Genomic DNA, 21,568 nt, shown 5'->3' with positions numbered 1-21,568 from the left:
AAATAATGCTATTGCACACTTACTAGACTACAGTATAGTACAAATATAACTTTTATATGCACTGAGAAACCAAAAAATTCATGTGACTTGCTTTATTGCTATATTCACTTTATTGCACTCATCTGGAAACGAACCCACAATATCTCTGAGGTGTGCCTGTACTGCTGTCCTGAGGGCTCCACTCTCATGACTAATTACCTCCCAAAGGCCCCATCTCCAAATACCATCACATTGGGGATTAGTGTTTCAACATATGAATTTTGGGGAGACATTCAATCCATAGCAGAGAGTGATTGATTTAAGATTACTATGGTGTTGGGACTCCCTTGGCAGTCCAATGGTTAAGACTCCGCGCTTCCAATGCAGGGGGGCACGGGTTTGATCCCTGGTTGGGGAACTAAGATTCCACATGCCACAAGGCATGGCCAAAAAAAACAAGATTGCTATGGTGTCAATAACTTTTCTAATTAAGGACAATTTAGTTAAAATCTAGCTAGCACTATTCAATAGAACTTTCTGCAGTGATGGAAATGTTCTGGAAATGTGCTGTCCATTACATTAGCCTCTAGATACACATGGCTATTTAAGTTTAAATTAATTAAGATTAATTAAAATTTCAAATTCACCTTTTCAGATTAATTTCTCAGGTGCCCTAGCCACATGTGGCTGTTGAGCACTTGAAATATGACTAGTGCATCTGAGGACCTGACTTTTAATTTTTATTTAATTTTAATTAATGTAAGTAATAGCCACATATGGCTAATGGCTGCTGCATTGGACATCACACATCTTGATTATTCCCTCATACACATGGATGTTTTTGGTGAGACATGTAGGTCTTTAGATCTTTTTTCATCTAGGGCATGGCTGGACAATGGAAATAGAAAGTGAGGCATGTATATAATTTAACATTTTCTAGTAGCCACATCTTTGGTCGTGCTGTGCTGCTTGCAGGATCTTAGTTCCCCAACCAGGGATTGACCCCGGGCCCTCAGCAGTGAGAGCGCAGAGTCCTAACCACTGGCCCACTAGGGATTTCCCTAGTAGCCACATTTTTAAAAAGTAAAAAAGAAACAGGTAAAATTAGTTTTAATTCTGTATCTTATTTAACCCAGTATATCTAAAATACCATTTCAACATGTAAGGAACATAAAGCAAGTTATTAATGAGATATTTTTCCATTCTTTCTTTTTTTCATGTTCAGTCTTCCAAAACTGGTGTATGTTTTATACTTACAACACATCTCAAGTTGGACTAGCCACATTTCAGGTGCTCTGTAGCCATATGTGGCTCATGGCTTCTATACTAGACAATGCAGATCTACGAATTCTTGCATTGTTGATAAGGCTGCATCTATTTATATATAAAAATGAAAATAAAAATCAGATATTGATTATTTAGTATAAGCTTGTGGGAAAAGTACTGAAGAACATATAGGGCTATGTATTTTATGCTAATACCAGTATAATATTGCGTGCAGTATGCAAAATTCTATATAAACTCTAGATGTGAGGTTTAAATCTATAATTGCATAGGAGATTAATGGACATAATTATGTTTACAGTTTTATCATCTTAGCTATTTTAGCCTTTTTCCTATAGTAGATATAATTTTCATGTTATTGCAAATGAAAATTTGCACACAAATTTTATTATATTTTAGAATGTAGTTTAGGAAAAATGTTTTCATTTTTGTGAAATGTTAACATATTTGGTGCTTAACATTTATAGGAGTCTGTGTTCTCAACTGTGGCCAAAGGCATTGTGGAGTCTTGCATGAGTGGCTATAATGGTACCATCTTTGCATAGTAAGTTGTTCACTGTTTCCTTATACAAGGGTACAATAGTAAGTGCTTCTGTTTGTTTCCTATGGCTTCTGTAACAAATGACCACATACTTAGTGGCTTGAAACAACACAAATTTATTGTCTTACAGTTCTGTAAGTCAGGAGTTTGACGCCAGTCTCTGAGCTAAAATAAAGATGTCAGCAGGGCTGTGTTCCTTTCTGAAAGCTCTAGAGGAGAATCTGTTTTCCGACTTCTAGAGGCCATCTACATTATTTGGCTTACAGCCCCCTTTCTCCATCGTCCAAGCCAATGACATGCAACTCTTGCTCTTCCTTAGTCATGTTGCTCTGTGACTGAGGTGGGCACGTTCTTTAATTTTAAGGACTCATGTAATCTGATTGGCCCCACCTGTGTAAGCAAGGTGGAAGGGATTAAACTCTACCTCCTGGAGAGGATCTACATGTTATCTGGGATTCTTCTGTAAGGAAGATTTGTCTTTTTGCCCCCATTAATTAATTAATTCATTTGTATGGTATGGACTTACATATATTTATATCATACTTTGGGTTATAATCTAATGCTGCATTATGTTTATCTTGTTGCTTACATTGTTCTAGCTTGGCCATTGGGAGCTTTTAGGGGTTGGTTTCTGTGTCCCTTTGACATGTCACATCCTTTTTTTTTTGAGCACTTCCTTTATGATGCTACAGTACGCTCCTGGCTCATCTTATATTTTCCCTGTCTGAGACCTAGAATCAGCCATTTTGGCAAGGAGCCCTGGTTCCTTTTGTTGGAGAATGGTGTTTAGAAACTAAGGCACTCGGTGTGTTTGTTGCTACTGGAGTGTCATTGCTTCTAGGCCTTTTCAGCAGACAGAGCTAGGTAATATATGTATGTATACTAAGTCATGTATACAGACATATCTATAATTGTTTCTGTTTCTATCCATTTCTATATACAGTAGGGTAAACTTGAGTTCATACTGATGTCTCTGACTCTAATCCAAGGGTTTAGAATCCACATGGGTTCATTCTAGCCTTCCTTTCTTGTTTATCTGTAACTTCCCTTGCTGACAGTGAGAAACCCGGGCTCCCACTGCTACCATCCGTTTATTTATTTGTTCATCCCCAGTACACATGTAAAGCAGTTTCAGAATTGTTAGCCTGTATCCCTGTGAAGAACAGATTTACTGCATGCAGTGTTTATGTACAGATCCTTTTTTTTTTTCCCTTAAGTCCTACAATTTCTAGTCAGAACCTCATTTTGTAAACTTACTTGGGCCAGCCCCTTTTCCACCTACACCTTTCAGTGCAGTATGTCATGAACTTGTAATTCAATTAGATACATTCCATCCTGGGGTCTCTGACATCCTAGTTGATGTGTTTTGTTTGTTTATTTAGTTTGCATACTTTAAAGTTCACCCTTTGTGATGTACAGTTGCATAGTGTTTTGACAAATGCAGAGACCCAAGCATTTAGCACACCTATTGAAGAGAACAGTTTCTCCACCTTCAAAGTTCCTCCTGTTTGTCCCATTCATAGTCAGCCACTCCCCCCCCGCCCCCCCCCCCCAACCTCTGGATACACTAATAAATTTTCCATTCCTATAGCTTTGCCTTTCCCAGAGTGTCATATGATTGGAATCATACAATATGTAGCCTTTTGGTTCTGGCTTTTTTCATTTAGGATTTGTCTATGTTGTTGCATGCATCAGTAGCTTTTGCTTTTTCTTTCTTTCCTTTTTTTTTTGCCGAGTAGTATTTTACTGTGTGGATTTACCACCGTTTTTTAATTCACTCCCCTGTTAAAGGATATCTTGGTTGCTTCCAGTTTTTAGCAATTATGAATAAAGTTGCTACAAACATTCAAATATTGGGTTTTGTGTGAACATAAGTTTTCAAATCACTTGAGTAAATATGTAGGAATACATTGCTGGGTCATATAGTGTAAGAAACTGTCAATCTGTCTTCCAAATATATATTGAAAGTGCATGATGATGGGAATTCCCTCGTGGTCCAGTGGTTAGGACTTGGTGCTTTCACTGCCGAGGGCCTGGGTTCAATCCCTGGTCGGGGAACTGAGATTCTGCAAGGCTCACAGCGCAGCCAAAAAAAAAAAAAAAAAAAAGTGCATGATGATTCTGAATTTCTAAATGCTGGCAGCCTTAAAATACTGCTCTAGGTTTAATGTTGGAATGTAAGCTGACAACCTTGGCAGTTCTAGAAGGTCAGTTTTTTTTACAAGGTGAATCATTTCAGATTTATTTCATAAATAGGAATATAATTTGTAGTACAATTATTTTTTCCTTTTCTTCTAGCAATAGACTTCCTAATTTTATTTAGGACCAGAGATTTTTAATAGGATGTAGTGAATTATGTAATTAATTTTGAGCAGCTGATGCTTTTTTTGTGTGTTCGCCCTTGGTTCATCTGTAATTGGCTCAAAATACAAGAAAATAAAAAATAAGAAGTTTAAAGCTTGGATTCATCTTGTGCACAAATTCTTCCTTGAAAATTTGCCTTTGCCTTTCATGCTTACTTTTCAGTTGTGTTCAGCAGAACTAAATATTCTCTCTTGACCCATGAAGCAGATAACCATTTTCTCATGTCTTCTCAAGAAAAAAGAAGATTTTTTTTTCCACAGAATATTTTGAGTGGTAGAGCTCAAAAATCAATTTGAAATAAGAGCCACAATTACCAGAGATTATATATCTTCAGAACTGTTTTCTTTGAAGATCCTTAAGCATACTAATTATAATATTTAATTTGAAAATTGCTTTTGGTAGTCAAGGGCAGAAATGAGAAACATATGGAGAGAAGTGAGCATTGGTTTATTGGTTGGTTGAGCATACCTTCTGGTTTACCTTAGACAGTCTCAATTCTAGAGTTATTTTTAATAGTGTCCCCTTCACCTTCAAGTAGGACGCTCAACAGTATCCATTTCTTATTCTGAGTTAACTGAAGAACTTTTTTCCCCCTACTTCCGAAAGAAAGAGGTAACCAACTAGATTATACTGTTTTCTAGCTCTTGGGGCATTGAACCAAAAAGTAAACTCAAAATTTTATATTTGTGCCATGAGTCCAATGTAACCACATTTAACATCCTAACTGACATCTATCTTCAACATAAATTTTTATTTTGTTTTTATTCTTTTAATATTTATTTATATTTATTTTGGCTGCACCAGGTCTTAGTTGCAGCACGTGGGATCTTTAGTTGCGGCATGTGGACTTTTAGTTGTGGAATGCATGCAGGATCTAGTTCCCTGACCAGGGATCAAACCTGGGCCCCCTGCATTGGGAGCATGGAGTCTTACCCACTGGACCATCAGGGAAGTCCCTAAATTTTAACTTTAGTTTTTTGTTTCTCCTGTTTCTTGGTGTACCTGAGGAGATATGACACTATACAAAAAAAAAAAAAAAAAAAAAAATCAAGCCTATAGCATAAGGATGTTTTTAATTGCTTTATTTTTAAATGAAGACATCTTAGTATCTTTTAAAGGCAGAATTTAGGAAGAGAATTGCTGCATTATTTAGAATAGCAAAAATTGGAAAAAAATTTCTAGTTGGTTCTGATTAAATAAATTATGATACATTCATGGAATACTATGTAGCCATTAAAAATAAAGAGGCAGATCTCTATTTACCAGCATAGAAAGATGTGTGAGACAAAAATTAAGGGAAAAAAACAGGTTGCAGAGAAGTATGAATAGCATCATTCCAATTTTGTAAATAAAAATTAAATGAAAACTCTGATGGCCATGTCTGTATAATCCAGAAGCATTTATTAGACAGTTAAGAGTGGTTAAGTCTTAGTGGTAGAATAGGAGAGAAAGAACATGTATCATTCACTTTTTACCTGATATAATTTTAAAAACGAAAGACAGTTCTTTGTGGGGAAAATTTATGTACTAGTAGACCATATTAAAATAGGGTAGTCTTCTAAATTTCATGTGTGAAAATAATATATGAAACATTCTTTTTTACAGTGGACAGACTGGTTCAGGGAAAACATTTACTATGATGGGTAAGTAAATTAGAGATTAACATTTACTGGCTTAGTCTACTCTTTTTGTGATGACAGAACTTAGTATATTTTTTGGAAAGGAATACTGTCTGGTATATGATGTTGACCTCATAAAATTAAGGTTATTTCCCAAGCTTCTGTCAGATTGCGACTTCCATTATAGCAAAGTCTGTGTTTTTAGCTATGTTCCCAGCTCAATGCTTAGCACAGAGTATGTGCTCAATGAACAATTTTTGAAGTGGGTTTAATGAGTTTTTATATATTATGTACCTGTATAACCACTACCCAGACCAAGATTCCTAGTAAGTAACTACTCCCACTGCTGTCCCCTGACATATGTATTACTCTGACTTCTGTCATCACTAGTTTCGCTTGTTTTTGCACTTCTACAAATGAAATTTTATTGTATTTACTCTTTTATGTATGGCTTCTTTCTCTCAGCCTGAGGTTTGTCAGATTCACTAATGTTATGGCATGTAGTAGTAGTTTATTTCCATTACTGTATAATAGATTATTGTATGAATATAACACATTTTCTATTATTTTTTAACAGATCTTTATTGGAGATAATTGCTTCACAATACTGATTTAGTTTCTGTTGCACGGCAAAGCGAATCAGCCATATGCATACATATATCCCCATATCTCCTCCCTCTTGAACCTCCCTCCCATTGTCCCTATCCCACCCCTCTAGGTCATCGCAAAGCCCCGAGCTGATCTCCCTGTGCCATGCTGCTGCTTCCCACCAGCCAACTATTTTACATTCGGTAGTGTATATATGTTGACGCTACTGTCACTTTGCCCAACTTCACCCTCCCACCACATGTCATCAAGTCCATTCTCTCTGTCTATCTCTTTATTTCTGCCCTGCAACTAGGTTCATCAGTACCATTTTTTTTTTTAGATTCCATATATATTTGTTAGCATATGGTATTTGTTTTTCTCTTTCTGACTTACATCACTCTGTGTGACAGACTCTAGGTCCATCCACCTCACTACAAATAACTCAGTTTCGTTTGTTTTTATGGCTGAGTCATATTGCATTGTATATATGTGCCACATCTTCTTTATCCATTCATCTGTCGATGGACATTTAGGTTGGTTCCATGTCCTGGCTATTGTAAATAGTGCTGCAATGAGCATTGGGGTGCATGTGTCTTTTTGAATTATGGTTTTCTCAGGGTGTATGCCCAGTAGTAGGATTGTTGGGTCATATGGTAATTCTATTCTTAGTTTTTTGAGGAACCTCCATACTGTTTTCCATAGTGGTTGTATCACTTTACGTTCCCACCAAAAGTGCAGGAGGGTTCCCTTTTCTCCACACCCTTTCCAGCAATTATTGTTTCCAGCTTTTTTGATAATGGCCATTCTGACCGGCATGAAGTGATACCTCATGGTAGTTTTGATTTACATTTTTCTAATAATTAGTGATGTTGAGCATCTTTTCATGTGCCTCTTGACCATCTGTATGTCTTCCTTGGTGAAATGTCTATTTACGTCTTCTGCCCATTTTTTAACTGGATTGTTTGTTTTTTTCGTATTGAGTTCCATAAGCTGTTTGTATATTTTGGAGATTAATCCTTTGTCTGTTGTTTCATTTGCAAATATTATCTCCCATTCTGAGCATTGTCTTTTTGTCTTGTTTATAGTTTCCTTTGCTGTGCAAAAGCTTTTAAGTTTAATTAAGTCCCATTTGTTTATTTTTGTTTTTATTTCTGTTACTCTTGGAGGTGGATCAAAAAAGACCTTGCTGTGGTTTATGTCAAAGTGTGTTTTTCCTATGTTTTCCTCTAAAAGTTTTATAGTGTCTGGTCTTACGTTTAAGTTTTTAATCCATTTGGAATTTATTTTTGTATATGATGTTAGGTAGTGTTCTAATTTCATTCTTTTACATGTAGCTGTCCAGTTTTCCCAGCATCACTTGTTGAAGAGGCCGTCTTTTCTCCATTGTATGTTCTTGCCTCCTTTGTCGTAAATTAGGTGCCCATATGTGTGTGGGTTTATCTCTGGGCATTCTGTCCTGTACCACTGAGCTATATTTCTGTTTTTGTGCCAGTACCATACTCTCTTGATTACTGTAGCTTTGTGGTATAGTTTGAAGTCAGGGAGCCTGATTCCTCCAACTCCATTTTTCTTTCTCAAGATTGCTTTGGCTATTCGGTGTCTTTTGTGTTTCCATACGAATTGTAAGATTTTTTTGTTCTAATTCTGTGAAAAATGCCATTGGTAATTTGATAGGGATTGCATTGAATCTGTAGATTGCTTTCGATAGTATAGTCATTTTCACAATATTGATTCTTCCAATCCAAGAACATGGTATATTTCTCCATCTGTTTATGTCATCTTTGATTTCTTTCATCAGTGTTTTATAGTTTTCTGAGTACAAGTCTTTCGCCTCCTTAGGCAGGTTTATTCCTAGGTATTTTATTCTTTTTGTTGCAGTGATAAATGGGAGTGTTTCCTTAATTTCTATTTCTGATTTTTCGTTGTTGGTGTATAGGGATGCCAGAGATTTCTGTGCATTAATTTTGTATCTTGCAACCTTACCAAATTCATTGATTAGTTCTAGTAGTTTTCTGGTGGCATCTTTAGGATTTTCTATGTATAGTATCATGTCTTCTGCAAACAGTGACAGTTTTACTTCTTCTTTTCCAATTTGTATTCCTTTTATTTCTTTTTCTTCTCTCATTGCTGTGGCTAGGACTTCCAAAACTATGTTGAATATGAGTGGTGAGAGTGGACATCCTTGTCTTGTTCCTGATCTTAGTGCACATGCTTCCAGTTTTTCACCACTGAGCATGATGCTTGCTGTGGGTTTGTCATATATAGCCTTTATTATGATGAGGTGAGTTCCCTCTATGCCCATTTTCTGGAGAATTTTTGTCATAAATGGGTGTTGAATTTTGTCAAAAGCTTTTTCTGCATCTATTGAGATGATCATATGGTTTTTATTCTTCAGTTTGTTAATATGGTGTATCACATTGATTGATTTGCGTATATTGAAGAATCCTTGCATCACTGGGATAAACCCCACTTGATCATGGTGTATTATCCTTTTAATGTGCTGTTGGATTCTGTTTGCTAGGATTTTGTTGAGGATTTTTGCATCTATGTTCATCAGTGATACTGGTCTATAATTTTCTTTTTTTGTGATATCTTTTTCTGGTTTTGGTATCAGGGTGATGGTGGCTTCGTAGAACGAATTTGGGAGTGTTCCTCCCTCTGCAATTTTTTGGAAGAGTTTGAGAAGGATTGGTGTTAACTCTTCTCTAAATGTTTGATAGAATTCGCTTGTGAAGCCATCTGGTCCTGGACTTTTGTTTGTTGGAAGATTTTAAATTCTGGTTTCAATTTCATTACTTGTGATAGGACTGCTTATAGTTTCTACTTCTTCCTGGTTCAGTCTTAGAAAATTGTACCTTTCCAAGAATTTGTCCATTTCTTCGTGGTTGTCCATTTTTTTGGCATATGGTTGTTGCAGTAGTCTCTTATCATCCTTTATATTTCTGCAGTGTCAGTTGTGATTTCTCCCTTTTCATTTCCAATTTTATTGATTTGCGTCCTCACCCTTTTTTTCTTTCTTTCTTTTTTTTTTTTTTTTTTGCGGTACGCAGGCCTCTCACTGTTGTGGCCTCTCCTGCTGCGGAGCACAGGCTCCGGACGCACAGGCTCAGCGGCCATGGCTCACAGGCCCAGCCGCTTCGCAGCATGTGGGATCTTCCTGGACTGGGGCACGAGCCCATGTCCCCTGCATCGGCAAGCAGACTTTCAACCACTGCGCCACCAGGGAAGCCCTCCCTTTTTTTCTTGATGAGTCTGACTAAGGATTTATCAATTTTGTTTATCTTCTCGAAGAACCAGCTTTTAGTTTTATTGATTTTTGCTATTGTTTCCTTCGTTTCTATTTCATTTATTTCTGCTCTGATCTTTATGATTTCTTTCCTTCTACTGACTTCGGTTTTTCTTTGTTCTTCTTTCTCTAGTTGTTTTAAATGTAGGGTTATATTGTTTATTGAGATTTTTCTTGTTTCTTGAGGTGAGATTGAATTGCTGTAAACTTCCCTCTTAGAACTGCTTTTGCTGCAACCCATAGGTTTTGGGTCATCGTGTTTTCATTGTCATTTGTTTCTATGTATTTTTTAATTTCTTCTTTGATTTCTTCAGTGATCTCTTGGTTATTTAGTAGCACAGTGTTTAGCCTCCAGTGTTTTTTGCACTTTTTTTCCTATAATTGATTTCCAGTCTCAGAGCGTTGTGGTCAGAAAAGATGCTTGATATGATTTCAATTTTCTTAAATTTTTCGAGGCTTGATTTGTGACCCAACATGTGATCTGTCCTGGAGAATGTTTCATGTATACCTGAGAAGAAAGTGTATTCTGCCACTTTTGGGTGGAATGTTCTATAAATATCAATTAGATCTATCTAGTCTATTGTGTCATTGAAAGCTTGTGTTTCCTTATTTATTTTCTGTTTGGATGATCTGTCCATTGGTGTAAGTGAGGTGTTAGAAAGTCTCCTACTATTATTGTGTTACTGTCAATTTCTCCTTTCATTGTTGTTAGCATTTGCCTTATGTATTGAGGTGCTCCTCTGCTGGGTGCATAAACATTTTTAATTGTTATATCTTCTTCTTGGATTGATCCTTTGATCATTATGTAGTGTCCCTCCTTATCTCTTGTAACAGTCTTTATTTTAAACTCTATTTTATCTGATACGAGTATTGCACTCCAACTTTCTTATGATTTCCATTTGCATGGAATATCTTTTTCCATCCCTTCACTTTCAGTCTGTATGTGTCCCTAGGTCTGAAGTGGGTCTCTTGTAGACAGCATATATATGGGTCTTGTTTTTGTATCCATTCAGCCAGTCTGTGTCTTTTGGTTGGGGCATTTAATCCATTTACATTCAAGGTTATTATCGATAGGCATGTTTCTATTACCATTTTCTTAATTGTTTTGGGTTTGTTTGTTTTTAACATCTTTACTGGAGTATAATTGCTTTACAATGGTGTGTTAGTTGGGTTTGTTTTTGTGTGTCTTTTTCTTCTCTTGTGTTTCCCACTTAGAGAAGTTTCTTTAGCATTTGTTGTAAAGCTGGTTTGGTGGTACTGAATTCTCTTAGTTTTTGTTTGTCTGAAATGCTTTTGACTTCTCCATCGAATCTGAATGAGATCCTTGCTGGGTAGAGTAATCTTGGTTGTAGGTTTTTCTCTTTCATCACTTTAAGTATATCCTGCCACTCCCTTCTGGCCTGCAGAGTTTCTGCTGAAAAATCAGCTGATAACCTTATGGGGATTCCTTTGCATGTTATTTTTTGTTTTTCCCTTGCTGCTTTTAATATTTTTTCTTTGAACTTAGTTTTTGTTAGTTTGATTAATATGTGTTTTGGTGTGTTTTTCCTAGGGTTTATCCTGTATGGACTTTCTGTGCTTCCTGGACTTGGGTGACTATTTCCTTTCCCATGTTAGGGAAGTTTTCCATTTATCTCTTCAAGTATTTTCTCAGACCCTTTCTTTTTCTCTTCTTTTTCTGGGACCCCTGTAATTCGAATGTTGGTGCATTTGGTGTTGTCCCAGAGGTCTCTGAGATTGTCTTCAGTTCTTTTCATTCTTTTTTCTGTATTCTGCTCCTCGGCAGTTATTTCCACCATTTTGTCTTCCAGCTCACTTATTCCTTCTTTTGCCTCAGTTATTCTGTTACTGATTCCTTCTAGTGTATTTTTCATTTCATTTATTGTGTTGTTCGTCTCTGTTTGTTTGTTCTTTAGTTCTTCTAGATCTTTGTTAAACATCTCTTGTATTTTCTCAGTTGGTGCTTCCATTCTATATCCGAGATTCTGGATCATCTTTACTATCATTACTCTGAATTCTTTTTCAGATAGATTGCCTATTTCCTCTTCATTTATTTGGTCTTATAGGTTTTTTTACCTTCCTCCTTCATCTGTGACATATTTTTTTGCTGTCTCTTTTTTTTTTTTTAATGAGTGGGATTGTGTTCCAGTTTTACTGGTTGTTTGGCCTGAGGCTTCCAACACTGGAGTTTGTAGGCTCTTGGGTAGAGCTGGGTCTTGGTGCTGAGATGAGGAACTCTGTGAGACCTCACTCTGATGAATATTCCCTGGGGTCTGAGGTTCTCTATTAGTCCAGTGGTTCAGATTCGGAGCTCCCACCACAGGAGCTTCCGCCCAACCCTGTGCTCACAAATCAAGATCCCACAAGCTGTGTGGGGTGGCAAAGAAAAGAGAACAATAACAAAGTAAAAAATAAAATTAGACTAGGAAACTAATAGATACATTAGAAAGAATGTAAAAATAAAAATATAGATGAATCAACAACTGGAGGGTACGTCAGTACCACAATAGTAAAAAAGAGGAGGAGGGAGAAGAAAAAAGAAAAAAAAGGAGCGGGGGGAAGGCCTTGGCTGTGGAGAGACTAAGCAAGGGTGAGGTTTGGGCCGTGGGTGGGGCCAATGCTCAGCACCCACAGGGCTGGAAAAGGCCCTGGGGGCTGTGGGGGGGTGGGGCTTAGGCTCAAGGACCAGAAGGGGCCCAGGCATGCCCCCACCCCTGGTCTCAGAGGGTGGGGGACCTCACCTGGGAGCCCAGCAGGCTTCCTGGGCTTGAGTGGGTGGGGCAAACGCCCTCCTCTCCTCTCCTGCTCCTCCGGTCTGGGGTCTGGGAGGGCCCCTCCTACCTGCCAATCCTGATCTCCCTGTCCTCCCTCCTGTACCCCCAGGACCAATGCGGGGTGGGCCTTGGAGGGCAGGAAACTGGTCTGGGAGCTCAGTAGGCTCCCTGGGCCCGAGTGGGCAGGGAAAACACCCTCTGCTTCTCTCCCCCTCCTCCTCGGTGGCCCCTCTCACCTGCCACTCCTGATCTCCCCAGCAGCCCTCCTGTGCCCCCAGAACCCATGTGGCCTGGATGGGGCTTTGTTGGGGGGAACTGGCTTGGGAGCTCAGGAGCCTCCCCAACACCAGTGGGCCAGGCGATCACCCTCTGCTCCTCTCCCACTCTTCCCGGAGAGTCCCTCCCACCTCCCTCTCCTGATCTCCCCAGCCTCAGGGGAGCCGATCCTGTCTGGCCTCCATTTCTCCTCCCCCCTTGGTCCCCCTACATCCTACCGGTTCACTCTGGGATTCCTCCCATCTCTTTGGGGTCAGAGCCCCCCACCAGCGGCTGGCAGGTGCCCTAGTTGTGGGGAGACGCTAACTCTGCATCTTCCCACACTGCCATCTTAAAGGAGTTCCACATTTTCTATTCTGCTGTTGCTAGACAGTTTTAGAGCACATGAGTAGTACTGTTATGGACATTTTTTTCTTGTGTGGGTCTTTTATAGTGCATGTCTATTGAACTTTAAACTTCTGGGCATGGACTTGCTGGGTTATAGTATATGTATGTTCAACTTTAGTAAAAAGGTCATGATGGAGATGCATAGATGTTGGAATTTCCCAGTGCTCCACATCCATGTCCACACTTGGTATTGTCCGTTTTAAAAATTTTAGTTGTTCTGGAGTATGTATAGTACTATCTCGTGTTTTTATTTGCATTTGTTTGATGTCCATTGACTACTAAGCACCTTTTATACATTTATTGGACATTTGAATAGCCTCTCTGTAAAATGCCCATTCAAGCTTTTATCTCTTTTTTAAAATAAATTTATTTATTTATTTATTTATATTTGGCTGCATTGGGTCTTCTTTGCTGTGGGCAAGCTTTCTCTAGTTGCAGTGAGCGGGGGCTGCTCTTCGTTGTGGTGCGCCGGCCTCTCATTGCTGTGGCTTTTCTTGCTGTGGAGCACGGGCTGTAGGTGCACGGACTTCAGTAGTTGTGGCATGTGGGCTCAATAGTTGTGGCTCGCGGGCTCTAGAACACAGGCTCAGTAGTTGTGGCGCATGGGCTTAGTTGCTCTGCGTTATATGGAATCCTCCCAGACCAGGGCTTGAACCTGTGTCCCCTGCATTGGCAGGTGGATTCTTAACCACTGCAACACCAGGGAAGTCCCTCAAGCTTTTTTCTTATTTAAAAATTATCTTGGGCTTCCCTGGTGGTGCAGTGGTTGAGAGCCCGCCTGCCGGTGTAGGGGACACGGGTTCGTGCCCCAGTCCGGGAAGATCCCACATGCCGCGGAGTTTTCTGTCTGTAGATAATATTCTAATATTATCTGTCCTCTGTGTTCATTTACTTGCATTTCTCTGCCCCTGTTTTATATATTTTTCATTCTTTTTTTTTAAGGTATAGCACACCAAGATGACAATAATATTTTTAAATTTATTTTCTGTAACTTTCTAGCATACGCCAGCATTTGTTAGTTCCTTTGGTCTCTAAGGCATATATATATTTTTTAAATAAATTTACTTATTGATTGATTGATTTTTGGCTGTGTTGGGTCTTCATTGCTGTGTGTGGGCTTTCTCTAGTTGCGGCGAGCGGGGTGCAACTCTTTGTTGCAGTGCACTGGCTTCTCATTTTGGTGGCTTCTCTTGTTGTGGAGCATGGGCTCTATGCACATGGGCTTCAGTAGTTGTGGCACACGGGCTTAGTTGCTTCTTGGCATGTGGGATCTTCCCGGACCAGGGCTTGAGCCCGTGTCCCTTGCATTGGCATGTGGATTCTTAACCACTGCACCACCAGGGAAGTCCCTCTAAGGCATGTTTAACTAATACATATAGTAACTTTTGGATCTTTTCTAGCTTTATAGTTTTTTTTCTGACAGATATAGCTATAGCTTGAATTAGTATCCAAAAAATCCTGCTGTTTACATATCCACTCACATCTCCCCTTTTCCCCAACGTTAACAAAATAGAGATTGGATTGCTCTTCAGTTTTCTGTCTGTACAGAAATCTTGTGAAGAATTCCTATAGTATCTTTCTTACCAGCTTGGCTTTTATTGCCCAATTAACAAAATACTAGCTAATGCTAATTTTTATACCCTGTGAGATAGTTATTACCATTATTCTTTCCATATTATAGTTGAAAACTCCAAGAGCTTTAAGTAATTAGCCTGTGGCCCCACAGCCAGTGTATAAAGATCAGCCTAGGAGACAGAATGTCTTATGCAACAGTAAAGTACAATTATTTGTTATTTCTGCTAATTTTGGTACCTGCAGAAGGAAAAATTTCAAGCTTGGGACTGAAATGGATTTTTTAATTTATCAAACAACAACTACTTTTAAAAATTGCTTAGTGGCTATTGTGGGCCCTTCTCTTCAGTCCCATTGATAGGCAGGTTCTATTATGCCATCTGTTACAGACCACGATTTATCTTGTTTGGGGCCTGAAAGAAACTGATTATACAGTTTGTCTTTTCTATATGAATTGCCTTTCAGTGTTGCTGTTTTGAAAGACTCCCGTTAACGAATAAAAATGAACAGCTATATATATATTTTTTTACATTTTTCTTTAGGACCATCTGAATCTGATAATTTTTCTCATAACCTGAGAGGAGTAATTCCACGAAGTTTTGAATATTTGTTTTCCTTAATTGAACGTGAAAAAGAGAAGGTAAAACTTATTGTAAAAATAAAGCGATTCTATGAAATACCTAGTTTTGAGTAGCTAACTACTACTAATTAGCTCATGATACATGGAGGGGCATCACCGGTAGTCTACAGTGTGGTTAGGCTAGAGTCATAAAAAAAAAAATCTTTCAATTCTTAAGATTAAATTAAGGATTCTGAGTTTATTATTTTCTAAAAGTTTTTAGTCTATAAAACATGCATCATCCATGAACCCACATTGAAAGAAAGAAGAATGTAGTGCTTCTTAGGCTCTCCGATTTTACAAGAGAGAAAGTGTAAAGAAAATCTTAACTGAGGAAAACAAATTCATTAAGCTCCATCACCTACCTACGCCTAGGCTCACAGTTGACTGCAGCTGTCCCTACATCTTCATGACAGCCACTAGTAATGGGCCCATCTGTACCTCCTTTGCAGCACCTGCTACCACCTGACTATGCTCTCCTTGCTTCACACGTGGTGTGGCTCCATCATCCTAGCGATGTGGCCTTCCATTTTCCATTGGCTCCCAGATTGGGTCATTCTGTTGGTTGTGCGTCTTTAGCTTAGGGAATTCCAGGCTTAAGAGCCATTAGTGTTTTATGTTCTATTACCTATGTGCCAAGGAGTCTGATATATAGCATTGGTTTACCCCTTACTCCTTTGCAGAAACTATGCCTGACCATTGCAGTTAGACACACATATTATGTGCCAGTGAAGTAAGTTTAGTGACGTGCATTTCTGTGGTTAAAAATCCTATAGCGAGGCTTTTTAAAGAAAACTTTTATTTGTTTATTTTTTTAAAGAGAGACTTTTAAAATACATTGTGTTCAGTCGTTTGAGGAATATAACACTTGATTCATATATAAGACAGGTGAAATGGAATTGCTATTTTCATCACAAGGGAAAAAAATTACGTAACTGTGTATGGCGATGGATGTTAACTAGACTTATTGTGATCATTTTGCAATATATACAAATATCAAATCATTATGTTATACGCCTGAAACTAGTATAATGCTATATATCAATTATACCTCAATTAAACAAAAAATGGAATTGCCTATTTGGAATGCTCAAGTGCCACCTCCCTGTCTTTGTTCTGAGGCACTGGTGAGAACTTTAAGGGCTCCTGGGACCACAGTTCGATGCCACTTTAAAGTGTACTGATGTGCTGAAACTACTAATCTGTATTTTAAACCTGACTTTTAAGTGTCCTGTATTGTGTAAAGGATAATGTTGTAGGAATTTTATATGTTGTGAAGTGAGTGAAAGATGAATGCTCATGAAAGGTAAGGATGAACTCATGAAAAGAACATAGCTACACCAGGCTTCTCTTTTACAGGCTGGAGCTGGAAAGAGTTTTCTTTGTAAGTGTTCCTTTATTGAAATCTACAACGAGCAGATCTATGACCTCCTGGACTCTGCATCGGCTGGACTGTACTTAAGGGAGCATATTAAGAAGGGAGTCTTCGTTGTTGGTGCTGTGGAGCACGTGGTGACCTCAGCTGCTGAAGCCTATCAGGTACCCTGCCTTGAGCAATTTGATTCGTAGGCAACATAGCATGCTGTGACGAGCACCTTGATCTCAAAAAAAGAGAAAGAGTTGAGTTACTAAAAATGTTTTGTGAAGCCATAACCAGAATGTTCATGAGAAGAAATGAAAGAAGGATATGACACTGTTTTATAAATTTCCCCTTAGTTAAAATAGAAGTTTGACCCCTGATTTTGTATTATTTTGGTGTTGTTCATTCCGGTCATAGACTCCTAAAAACCACCTTACATGTCAATGGGGGACAGTTTGTTAGTGACCATATCCCTTTAGTTGTTCCTCCTGGGAGCTGCCCTTTTTTTGGGGAGGGTTTCTTTAAAGGATATAGAGTTACAGTTTTATTATTATTTATTTATTTATTTTATTTATTTTATTTATTTTATTTTGGCTGTATTGGGTCTTCGTTGCTGCGCACGGGCTTTCTCTAGTTGTGGCGAGTGGGGCTACTCTTTGTTGCGGTGCGCGGGCTTCTCATTGCGGTGGCTTCTCGTTGCGGAGCATGGGCTCTAGGCGCACGGGCTTCAGTAGTTGTGGCATGGTGGCTCAGTAGTTGTGGCACACGGGCTCAGTAGCTGTGGCGCATGGGCTTAGCTGCTCCGCGGCATGTGGGATCTTCCCGGACCAGGGCTCGAACCTGTGTCCCCTGCATTGGCAGGCAGATTCTTAACCACTGCGCCACCAGGGAAGCCTGGAGTTGCCCTTTTGAAGAGCTCCTGGGATCTCTGCCCTTCAAACCAGCTGGCTCTGCTCTCTATTTTCCACCCTTGTTTATTATTTGTTAGGTGTCAAAAGGCAACCTCTTTTGGCCATTCAGCTCAGGACAAAGAAACCTTTTGACAGGAATTTGAAAAATATTCTATTCACGTTTTTTTTTTTTTTTGAATATTTTTAAATTTATTTTTTTATACAGCAGGTTCTTATTAGTTATCCATTTTATACATATTAGTGTATATATGTCAATCCGAATCTCCCAATTTGTCACACCACCACACACACACACACCCCCCGCCACTTCCCCCACCTTGGTGTCCATACGTTTGTTCTCTACATCTGTGTCTCTATTTCTGCCCTGCAAACTGGTTCATCTGTACCATTTTTCTAGGTTCCACATATATGCGTTAATATATAATATTTGTTTTTCTCTTTCTGACTTCACCCTGTATGACAGTCTCTAGATCGATCCACGTCTCTACAAATGACCCAATTTCATTCCTTTTTATGACTAATATTCCATTGTATACACGTGACACATCTTTTTTATCTATTGTCTGTCGATGGGCATTTAGGTTGCTTCCATGACCTGGCTATTGTAGATAGTGCTGCAATGAACATTGGGGTGCATGTGTCTTTTTGAATTATGGTTTTCTCTGGGTATATGCCCAGTAGTGGGATTGCTGGGTCATATGGTAATTCTATTTTTAGTTTTTTAAGGAACCTCCATACTGTTCTCCATAGTGGCTGTATCAATTTACATTCCCACCAACAGTGCAATAGGGTTCCCTTTTCTCCACACCCTCTCCAGCATTTGTTGTTTGTAGATTTTCTGATGATGCCCATTCTAACTGGTATGAGGTGATAACTCATTGTAGTTTTGTTTTGCATTTCTCTAATAATTAGTGATGTTGAGCAGCTTCTCATGTATTTCTTGGCCATCTGTATGTCTTCTTTGGAGAAATGTCTATTTAGGTCTTCTGCCCATTTTTGGATTGAGTTGTTTGTTTTTTTAATAATGAGCTGCATGAGCTGTTTATATATTTTGGAGATTAATCCTTTGTCCATTGATTCGTTTGCAAATATTTTCTCCCTTTCTGAGGGTTCTCTTTTCGTCTTACTTGTAGTTTCCTTTGCTTTGCAAAAGCTTTTAAGTTTCATTAGGTCCCATTTGTTTATTTTTGTTTTTATTTCCATTACTCTAGGAGGTGGATCAAAAAAGATCTTGCTGTGATTTATGTCAAAGAGCATTCTTCCTATATTTTCCTCTAAGAGTTTTATAGTGTCCAGTCTTACATTTAGGTCTCTAATCCATTTTGAGTTTATTTTTATGTATGGTATTAGGGAGTGTTCTAATTTCATTCTTTTACATGTAGCTGTCCAGTTTTCCCAGCACCACTTATTGAAGAGACTGTCTTTTCTCCATTGTATATCCTTGCCTCTTTTGTCATAGATTAGTTGACCATAGGTGTGTGGGTTTATCTCTGGGCTTTCTGTCTTGTTCCATTTATCTATATTTCTGTTTTTGTGCCAATACCATATTGTCTTGATTAGCTTTGTAGTATAATCTGAAGTCAGGGAGTCTGATTCCTCCAGCTCCAATTTTTTCCCTCAAGACTGCTTTGGCTCTTCGGGGTCTTTTGTGTCTCCATACAGATTTTAAGATTTTTTGTTCTAGTTCTGTAAAAAATACCATTGGTAATTTGGTAGGGATTTCATTCAATCTGTAGATTGCTTTGGGCAGTATAGTCATTTTCACAGTATTGATTCTTCCAATCCAAGAACATGGTATATCTCTCCATCTTTAATTTCTTTCATCAGTGTGTTATAGTTTTCTGCATACAGGTCTTTTGTCTCCCTAGGTAGGTTTATTCCTAGGTATTTTATTCTTTCTGTTGCAACGGTAAATGGAAGTGTTTCCTTAATTTCTCTTTCAGATTTTTCACCATTAGTGTATAGGAATGCAAGAGATTTCTGTGCATTAATTTTGTATCCTGCAACTTTACCAAATTCATTGATTAGCTCTAGTAGTTTTCTGGTGGCATCTTTAGGATTCTCTATGTACAGTATCATGTCATCTGCAAGCAGTGACAGTTTCAGTTCTTTTCCAATTTGTATTCCTTTTATTTCTTTTTCTTCTCTGATTGCCATGGCTAGGACTTCCAAAACTATGTTGAATAATAGTGGTGAGAGTGGACATCCTTGTCGTGTTCCTGATCTTAGAGGAAATGCTTTCAGTTTTTCACCATTGAGAATGATGTTTGCTGTGGGTTTTTCATATATGGCCTTTATTATGTTGAGGTAAGTTCCCTCCATGCCTACTTTCTGGAGGGTTTTTATCATAAATGGGTGTTGAATTTTGTTGAAAGCTTTTTCTGCATCTATTGAGATGATCATATGGTTTTTATTCTTCAATTTGTTAATACGGTGTATCACATTGATTGATTTGCATATATTGAAGAATCCTTGCATCTCTGGGATGAATCCCACTTGATCATGGTGTATGATTCTTTTAATGTGTTGTTGGATTCTCTTTGCTAGTATTTTGTTGAGGATTTTTGCATCTATATTCATCAGTGATATTGGTCTGTAATTTTCTTTTTTTGTAGTATCTTTGTCTGCTTTTGGTATCAGGGTGATGATGGTGGCCTCATAGAATGAGTTTGGGAGTGTTCCTTCCTCTGCAGTTTTTTGGAAGAGTTTGAGAAGGATGGGTGTTAGCTCTTCTCTAAATGTTTGATAGAATTCGCCTGTGAAGCCATCTGGTCCTGGACTTTTGTTTTTTGGAAGATTTTTAATCACGGTTTCAATTTCATTGCTTGTGATTGGGTCTGTTCATATTTTCTCTTTCTTCCTCTATTCACATTGTATGGATTCTAACCTGGCCAGTTGATTTTAAACAATTTTTTTGTATGTAATATTTGATGCATATACAGTATTGCCACATGCATATAACTTACTAAGCATAATGTTAAAATGAACTTGCAGGACTCCATTAGACAATTTAAAGTTAAATATCACCAATATTATCATTCTACCTGTGTGCTTCTTTCTATCTCATATCTCTGGTTCCTCCCTAAACATAAGCACTGTGCTGAATGACATCATTTTCTTCTACTTTTAAATCACATATGTATGTATTTCTTAAAATGTTAGTATTGCCTGTTTTTGAGTTTTAAAAAGAGTTATGTATATTGCCTTCTATAACTTTTTTAAAGTCAACACAGTGCATGAAATTCATCTATGTTGCCTTTTTTTCACTGCTGTGTAATCCATTATATGAATATTTATAAATAAATAAATATATATATATATCAGGGTTCATTAATTTATTCTTCCATCTTCAGCAAATCTTTTTCAAACATCTTAAACTGTGACTCTCATAGTAAGAGATAGGTTTTACTTGTGATCCGGGGTATGTATATATGTACATTCAAAACATAATGTTGAGATTTTGATTAGAATTGCATTGCAGTTAGAGACCAGTTACAATAGAGTTCATACATGAACATGGTATGTCTCTTCATTTAATTGGGTCTTTAATGTCTTACATTACAATAATTTTCACCATAAAAATCTTACCTTTTTTTTGTTACCTTTATTCTAATATACCTTATATTTTTTATTGCTCTGGTGGGGGATAACTTCTTTTTAAAATTACATGTTGTCGGGCTTCCCTGGTGGCCCAGTGGTTGAGAGTCCGCCTGCCGATGCAAGAGACGCAGGTTTGTGCCCCGGTCCGGGAGGATCCCACATGCCGCGGAGCAGCTGGGCCCGTGGGCCATGGCTGCTGGGCCTGTGCGTCCGGAGCCTGTGCTCCGCGGCGGAAGAGGCCGCAGCGGTACTGAAAAAAAAAAAAAAATTACATGTTGTCTGTTATGTATATAAATGCAGGTTTTTTAATAGAATGCTTTTATAATCAGCCACCCTGTTAACTATCTTATAAAATCAAGGATGTGTGTTAAATTTTGTCAGATGCTCTTTCTACCTCTACTGAGATGA

The 21,568-nt window shown here is 38.2% G+C and overlaps 1 protein-coding gene across 1 annotated transcript in view; it reads left to right on the top strand.

The window, feature by feature from the left end:
• KIF15 (kinesin family member 15) overlaps positions 1-21,568 on the top strand; it is a 73,608-nt gene that overhangs the window by 7,709 nt on the left and 44,331 nt on the right. Inside the window, exons 4-7 of the mRNA XM_079934081.1 lie at positions 1,731-1,807; positions 5,774-5,811; positions 15,213-15,310; positions 16,649-16,828. Of these exons, the coding sequence (XP_079790207.1) occupies positions 1,731-1,807; positions 5,774-5,811; positions 15,213-15,310; positions 16,649-16,828 (393 nt within the window). The remainder of the gene's footprint in view (positions 1-1,730; positions 1,808-5,773; positions 5,812-15,212; positions 15,311-16,648; positions 16,829-21,568) is intronic.

The sequence above is a fragment of the Stenella coeruleoalba genome (assembly GCF_951394435.1).
Source record: "Stenella coeruleoalba genome assembly, chromosome: 10".
In the NCBI taxonomy this organism is placed as follows: Eukaryota; Metazoa; Chordata; class Mammalia; order Artiodactyla; family Delphinidae; genus Stenella; species Stenella coeruleoalba.
Note: the sequence above shows the minus strand (reverse complement) of the source record. Positions and strands in the feature narration are given on the sequence as shown.